Source organism: Juglans microcarpa x Juglans regia, chromosome 8D (genome assembly GCF_004785595.1).
Source record: "Juglans microcarpa x Juglans regia isolate MS1-56 chromosome 8D, Jm3101_v1.0, whole genome shotgun sequence".
Classification (NCBI taxonomy): Eukaryota; Viridiplantae; Streptophyta; class Magnoliopsida; order Fagales; family Juglandaceae; genus Juglans; species Juglans microcarpa x Juglans regia.
In genome coordinates, this window is record NC_054608.1 from 32,555,100 (window position 1) to 32,562,467 (window position 7,368).

Consider the following 7,368-nt stretch of genomic DNA (forward strand, 5'->3'; position numbering starts at 1 on the left):
AGCATACTTTCATAAAACATCATTTCATTTCATAAAGCATCATAAGAAAAACATTTTTATTTTCATTTCATATCATTTAGAAAACTCTATAGAAGTATGAACATAATACTTAATTGGATTTCATGCCATTTTCATTTCATAGTCCATTCATGTGCGTGTCAGATGGCAACCTACACTCATTCATAACTTCCTGTTATTTCATTTTTAAGTGCATAAGCAACTTAAACTTAAAATTTACATAAACTTCCTCCACTTAGACATACTCTATTATCCGAGTCCATCCTCCATACTTTCTTTTATCATCATTTCCTTAATTTAAGAGCCACAGCTTGTGACCCTCGAGGTTACATTTCTAACACAATATCCAACTTCATGACCCATCACAACATCTGCATCCATTCAACTTGACTACAAACTGCTCAATACCCTTCCTCCAAAATACATCATTCATACCAAATCTGTCCAATCCAACAACTTGTCCCATTCATGAGCTTATTGCTTATAACCCACCTTTTCTTTCAGTCCATTCCCATCATAATTCATAGCATATAGACAACCATAAGTCAAACCACAACTTAGTTGAGAGAGTAACCTAGATAAAAGTGGCTGGTGTGGATGGTAGTGCACTTGGCAGCTTGGAGGAAATAAAGAGGAAGGCACATAATAGGACTAGCTGAACATGGTTTTCTATATTTAGAGACGACTACGGCCAGGCAGTAAGGCAAATGAAAAACCATGACCAACAACTTTCACAGCTCTCAAATATAGGTCTTAGTTAAAATTTCTACTTCTTTCTTTTTTTTTTTTTTGGAAAATATGGGACTTCATGAATAAAATTTATACACTAATTTGGAAGGCCTTTTAACTGGTATCTAGGAAACTCATTATGACTTTATTTCTTTTTTTTTAAAAAAAAAAGGCCTTGTTACTAACAAATTACACATGTCTTGTTATAATTAGAACATATCTAGCAAGCACTAATAACTAACCGATTCATCCATTGTACACATATTCTAACAATGCAAGAATTAGAAAAATAAATTCATAATAAAATAAAAATAAATAAATATGTAGGATTTCCTACCTGACAGATCTTCAGGGGCAGAACCCATTTAACAATCTAGATCATGCATGTGGTTCTTGACAATAAATTCAATCGTTTGGAATGAAATGGGTACAAAAGTATGATAATAATCCAATCCAGAGCTTTAGAACCTTTGATTTGTGTCATTTCTCAAACCAAAAACATTCAGCAATTACCCTGTATTTCGACAAATATAGCCCAAGAAGATCAACAATTACAATATGTGGAAAAAGAAAAAAAACAACATAAATGTTAAGAAAACCAGCTCCACGCACATTACCTTTCTTCCCTCCGCACATAAATTTGGTCATTAATTTCAGCCTTTTAATGGTGACCTTATAATGCCTAGTATAACAATTCATCCAGCATCCTTTCCAATATGGAAAGAGGTCATGATAGTCTCATAGAAAGCTGAAAAGGCAAAAAAGGGGTAAGAAATCATGTCCGATACATATCCAATTTGGTTAACTCAGAAAGAATCCTAGAAAATTATAATTCCTTTTATGTTATGCTATACATGAATTCTAACCTTATTCAACTTACCCTTCCTATGGTCATTAGGTCTGTAAAACGTAGTTTTCAAGGAACTTCAGTCTCCCTTTACAGATCTAGTCTTGGTCTAAAAACATATTCTGTGAGGCCTTTGAACCTGTTTCAATATTCCTGGTGTATATATATGTACTGAAATTCCAGTAAAGTGGTCAAGGAGATTACTTTGCTGCAAATTTCACAAGCATCCTGTGAATACAAGGTTTTAGCCATTGCAAAACATTTCGAGATAGGTTCATTTTGTGTCACTTAAAACAAAAAAATACATTCAAAAGACTACTAATTTCCCATAAAAATGTATTCTAAGATACATGAAATATCAATGGATGCTTATTCACGAGTCACTATGAGATAGTGAAGGGATTTATTCCACAAACTTTTTTCATATCTGGTTTTGATTGATAAATATGCATGCAATACTTTAAAACATGCCCTGAGCACTCATGCCTCATGACGTCAAGTAATATGACATAATCATGCTTCTAATCCGCTTGCCATTTATTCTTATTTTTTCCATCGGAAGAGATCTCGCAACAAAACACAAAAATTAACTAATGCCACGATCTAATGCCCAAAACACATGGACGCATTATGATTTCAATAGTTTTTATTTTTAACAAAATTATGAATCAGGCTATCAGTTGATTAAGATTATTCTAAATCATGATAAAAAAATGATTGAACTCATGTCAAGAATTTTATCCCTCTCAATTGGATATGAAGCAAGAATAATAAATGGTTGAAAGCATCGATAATTGGTAAAAATCAATCTCATAAATAATATTACTAATCTTCAAGGAGGTTTCATTCTCAACCTTAGTTGAAAATTTAGCTAGGCTTGTTCATGAAATTAAATTCTAAAATATGAATGTAAATAAACATCAAAGTAATATTTAAAATGAAACTAAAGAAAAATAAAAATTTCTCAGAATGTAAATATAGGCGCTGCAAGTCTGTTACCGTTACAGTTACAGTTCTTTCCCGCAACTTCGATTCCTTTTTGAACTTCAATTCCTTCAGTAAGATAAATTTAAGTATGAAAAAAATATATTTCAAGGCTAATAAAAATATAAGAATTAACATGACTACATAATTGTGATAATGCTTTATTTAATTTAGTAAAATTCTGCACAAATTCGGCTATTATCACTTACCCAAGTCGAAGTTCTAAATCCAAATCTTCAATAATTAAATCATCATTAGCATCCTCGAATTCCATAATTCTCGTGGTTGAAGATTGCTGCTTCTGTTGTGGGTTCCAATCGGGTTCCAAGTCATGCTCACCATCATCTCGGTATATTATATGGACTCCGACACTTCGTAAGATTGCTTCCTTTGAATCACTTTCAAATGTAAACCTCATATTATTGTTCCCCTCCCTATAACTTCTTGACAGCATGTGATCAATATAATTTCTAGCTATGTATTTTAGATATGTACCATGTGAGTACAAGGAAGTCCATAGCCCCATATCATTTTTTTTTTTTTTTTATAGGTAAATGGCCTCATCGTATCATGACGAGTTATAATCTGCTCGCCGTTTATTGAGATAGTAAAAGTAGTATATGAAGGTAATGTTCACACATGGACTCATTATGTTCAATTTCTATTTCAATAGAATTAGTATATGAAGCAGTTTCCTTGCAATACTTGAACCACTCTGGAATCCTACTTCCTGGATATATAATCGTAATGTTTCCTGGATATAAAGTCAAACTTGATTCTTTCTTCTGAAAGTGTTCATGTTAGAAAACAAATACAAGCTATCAAATATACGAAATGGAAAGAAATTTGAGATCAAAGAGATCAAACATGTATACCTGAACCAATAATGGATTTGGCACATGATTCTCTGCATCCACTTCCACTTTATTGCACTCCGATAAGTCATCCATCTTAGTCGTTTTAAGGCGGATGTATCGAATAAAGATTCTGTCGATCCATGAGGAAAGCGTTCCAACAACCCGCACCCTCTAGCATTTACCCATGCTATATTTGGTGGAATGTGTAGAATTTCTTCAAGTTGCTTGCAGTATTCCAAATCGAGGTGAGACAATCCAACAAATGCTTCGATGCATGGAGAAAGGCTAATAATACCACTACCAGATAGATTTAAAGTCCTCAAACTGGATGAGAAATTATATGTCCGAGATAAATTATTTGATTTTGAGAAGAAATTCTTTAGGCTGGAACATCCTCCAGTATCTACCTCTTTTATATTTGGTGGAAGGTGTAGAATTTCTTCAAGTTGCTCGCAGCCTCCCAACTTAAGGTGAGACAATCCAACAAGTCCTTCTATCCATGGAGGAAGGCTAACAATACCACTAGATAGGCTTAATTTCCTCAAACTGGATGAGAAATTATATGTCCGAGATAAATTATTTGATTCTAGAGGCGGCAATGGGAGCAATTCCATACTTGATGAAATTTCATTTTCCTGTGTGCATAGCATGGATTGTCCATTATGCCCCACCTCCTTTCCAAAATTTACAAAATTTGGACAATCTTTGATGTCAACTGCCATTAAACATTCCAACTGAAAAATGTTTATTGGAAGACCACAAGGCTTTTGCACCCTTCCAAATATAACTCCTCGAGCCCAGTGAGGTTTGTAATGGATGAAGGTAGCTCCTGCATTACAGTGCTATATAACCGGACACAATTCAAATGTTCCATTTCACACTCAATTTCTGGAAAGTTTTTCAGACTTGTACAACCTTCAAGTTTAAGTAATTTTAGAGATCTCAACTTGAAACTTCTTGGCAACTTCTTTAGGCTGGAACAATTAGTAAAATCCAATTGAACAAGCTTATCCAAAAATCCAACAGAATCATGAACCTCAACTAAGCTTATACATTCATCAAAAATCAACTTCTCTAGATTTGAGCAACTTGAAAGATCAGATATATTTGTCAAGTGTGCACAATAAGTGAGATCTATATTTGTTAAGTTCTGTTCAAAAAGAAGAAAATAAAGGAAATATATTAACAGTTAAAGGAAATTTGCAGCATACCTTAAAAGTAAGACAGATCGAAATGATATTGAAAACAAAAATACGATTGCAATCCTGTGCCTAAATCTCTAATCTTGGCTCCTTTGATATTGAGAACAATGAGTCTCTCTCCATAAAAAGAAGATGGCAAAAACTCCAAAGAGCATTTAGGCCAATCAAGAACTCTTAACTCATTAGAGAGATAATTCAATCTGTCACAAAAAGTTTGATTGTCGCTTCTAACTATTAATATTCTGAGTCTTTCCATTTTTGCAAACACCTTAGAACCCAAAAGTATCTTGCGGTCACCCCAAGGTAAATTTATCAATATGCCTTAATATGCTTTGTTCCCTAATATGAGAATGCACAAGTATTTTATCAAAAATCAAAGATAAATTCCCTATGATTCAACACTACTTGCGCAAGAGTTTATGAACTATATACAAGTTTAACAAGCTAAGATTATATATATATATATATATATATATATATTTTACAATATGTGTGTACATCACTATTTCATTTATTAAGAAGGAAATAACAAACATAAACCTCATCTTTCTTCATATGGTGTTTCTATTTTAAATTTCAAAAGGGATAGCCTTATTTTTATCATTCAGATTTCTAAAAATGAGTGTGTACGTTCAAATGTCAAAGTCATGTATACTTCTTCTTTTTAATACGTATTACTCAGTTTAAAATACTAAAAAATGGTCAGATAATCATAGCATTTTGCCTTTTTAGAAAAATGAAGAAAAAGGGATTGGCTTTGATGATTTTATTTGTACTTCATAAAATTATTTTATTTACAACATTGAGAAAATATTTCATGTAGAGGGTACGTATGTGTCTATATAATAATTTATATGTATTTCTGGATCCATTTCTTTTAATTTAATAATAGCTTCAATTGAAAAAAAAAAAAAAAAAGAACTTGGAACTAGTATTATATTACTAGGAAAAATCTTACCTTATTTTTTTCAAGTACTTCATGAACATCTTCATTAAACTATAATCTACTGCGTTTGCCAGGTTCTTCGGGTGATTCTTGTCGGACAATTTCTCTTCCCATATCTTGTAGTAAGTCATGCATCCCCCAATCGGTCAATTTTATCAATAGTTATGAGACATTTATCATTGAACTTTTTGATACCATCATCGGGAAAGAAACCACAACTGCCCAATATTTTAATGACATATGTTTTATCGTCTCCTTTGAAGAGACATGCAATGTCAAGGAAAATCTTTTTTGTACAATAATCTAATCCATCGTAACTTATTTTGAGTTTTTCCTGGATATTTTCTTCTAGAATTCTTTTGTACTTTTTTAATTCGCTTTTCCAATAATTTCTATCTTCTCCACATAGATTTGAGCCTACCACTTTTAAGGCGAGTGGAAGGCCACCAGCATAATATAGTGCATCCTCTAAGAGATCCTCAAAACCATCAATAGGTTTCTCACTTTTGAAGGCATGCTGGGTAAAGAGCTGAAGGGCTTCATCGTGATCCATTTCCTTTCTAGGATAATTCAAACTAACACTATGCTTAGTTAGTAAACTCTTATCCCTTGTTGTTATGATGATTCGACTCCCAGAACCAAACCAATCGTATTTTCCACATAATTTTTTTAATTGGTCCAAACAATCAACATCATCAAGAACCAAAAGAATTTTTTTACGGCAAAGTCTATTCCTTATCAATTCCATTCCTTGATGATCATTATCAACACTCAAACTTGGTGACTTTCCTAGAATGTTAGAAAGAATTGTCTCTTGCAACTGTTTGAGACAGCCTTGATTTTGTTTTGAAGATTCTCTAAAATCAGCAAGAAAACAACAGCCTTCAAACTTCTTAGCAATGAGGTCATACATCTCTTTTGTAATAGTTGTTTTACCAACTTCACCACTACCAAAAATCCCTATCATGCGTGTCAAGACATAAAAGCGTCTCCATAACATAATTTACATGAGACTCTATTCCCACCGGATTCTCAGTAACATTCAAGTCAAAACGATTTGGTAAACTTGTTGACACATCTTGAACAATCTTCTGGATAAACTCATATTCGTCCCTACGTACCAACACAAAAAGATTTAAAGAAAATTCATGAATTTGACTTCCTCACGATAAAAGACATGAGAACATGATTTAGGCACAATTTTATTCTCATGTTATAAATGAAGCTTATTGGCAAGGCACAAGTACTTTATTTGAAAAAAGTGATGCACATTATTAAAAAAATAATTTTTTTTTTCTATATAGATTCTAAATTTATCCAATTTTTTTTCAAAATGAATTCACATGTTTTGAACTAACAACCGTTATAAACATATGAATTTTTTTATAAGTGTAACAATTCGCATGGCTAGCTGTATAAGTACTATACCAAAACTTTCATCATAAGTGCTGATCGAAGAAGGTGCAGAGAAGGTCTTTATCAAATTGAAGACTTAAAAAAAAGTAAAAGAAATGGAACTTCGAAAATAATGGAGAAGCAAAGCCATGTACGTTGTCATTCTTTATTCACTATTTTATTTAATCGTTCCAGTAATGTTTTTCAGTACGTGACATTTACGCATATTCAATTTATTCCATAAGTTTGGTAAAGTATTAATTTGCATTATGAAGTACGGATAAATTTTACTTCGTACATTCCAATTTAATTTGACAATATATATCGAGAATGTGCTGGCGTGACCAATTTAATTGGTAAATCATAAATGTATGCAATTACTTCATCTAA

General features: G+C 32.4%; 2 protein-coding genes across 3 annotated transcripts in view; both read right to left on the minus strand.

The window, feature by feature from the left end:
• Positions 1–7,341, minus strand: part of LOC121242831 (TMV resistance protein N-like) — a 68,292-nt gene extending 60,951 nt beyond the window's left edge. Inside the window, exons 1-2 of one of the 2 annotated variants that reach the window (XR_005935988.1) lie at positions 5,596–7,341; positions 4,691–4,976 (exon numbers count right to left, since the gene is read on the minus strand). The gene's annotated coding sequence lies outside the window, so the exon portion shown is untranslated. The remainder of the gene's footprint in view (positions 1–4,690; positions 4,977–5,595) is intronic. The other variant, XR_005935989.1, reaches the window with a different exon arrangement.
• The window catches only part of LOC121242440 (disease resistance protein Roq1-like), a 38,626-nt gene continuing 34,602 nt past the window's right edge, over positions 3,345–7,368 (minus strand). Inside the window, exon 6 of the mRNA XM_041140295.1 lies at positions 3,345–3,834. Coding sequence (XP_040996229.1) covers positions 3,345–3,834 — 490 coding nt within the window. The remainder of the gene's footprint in view (positions 3,835–7,368) is intronic.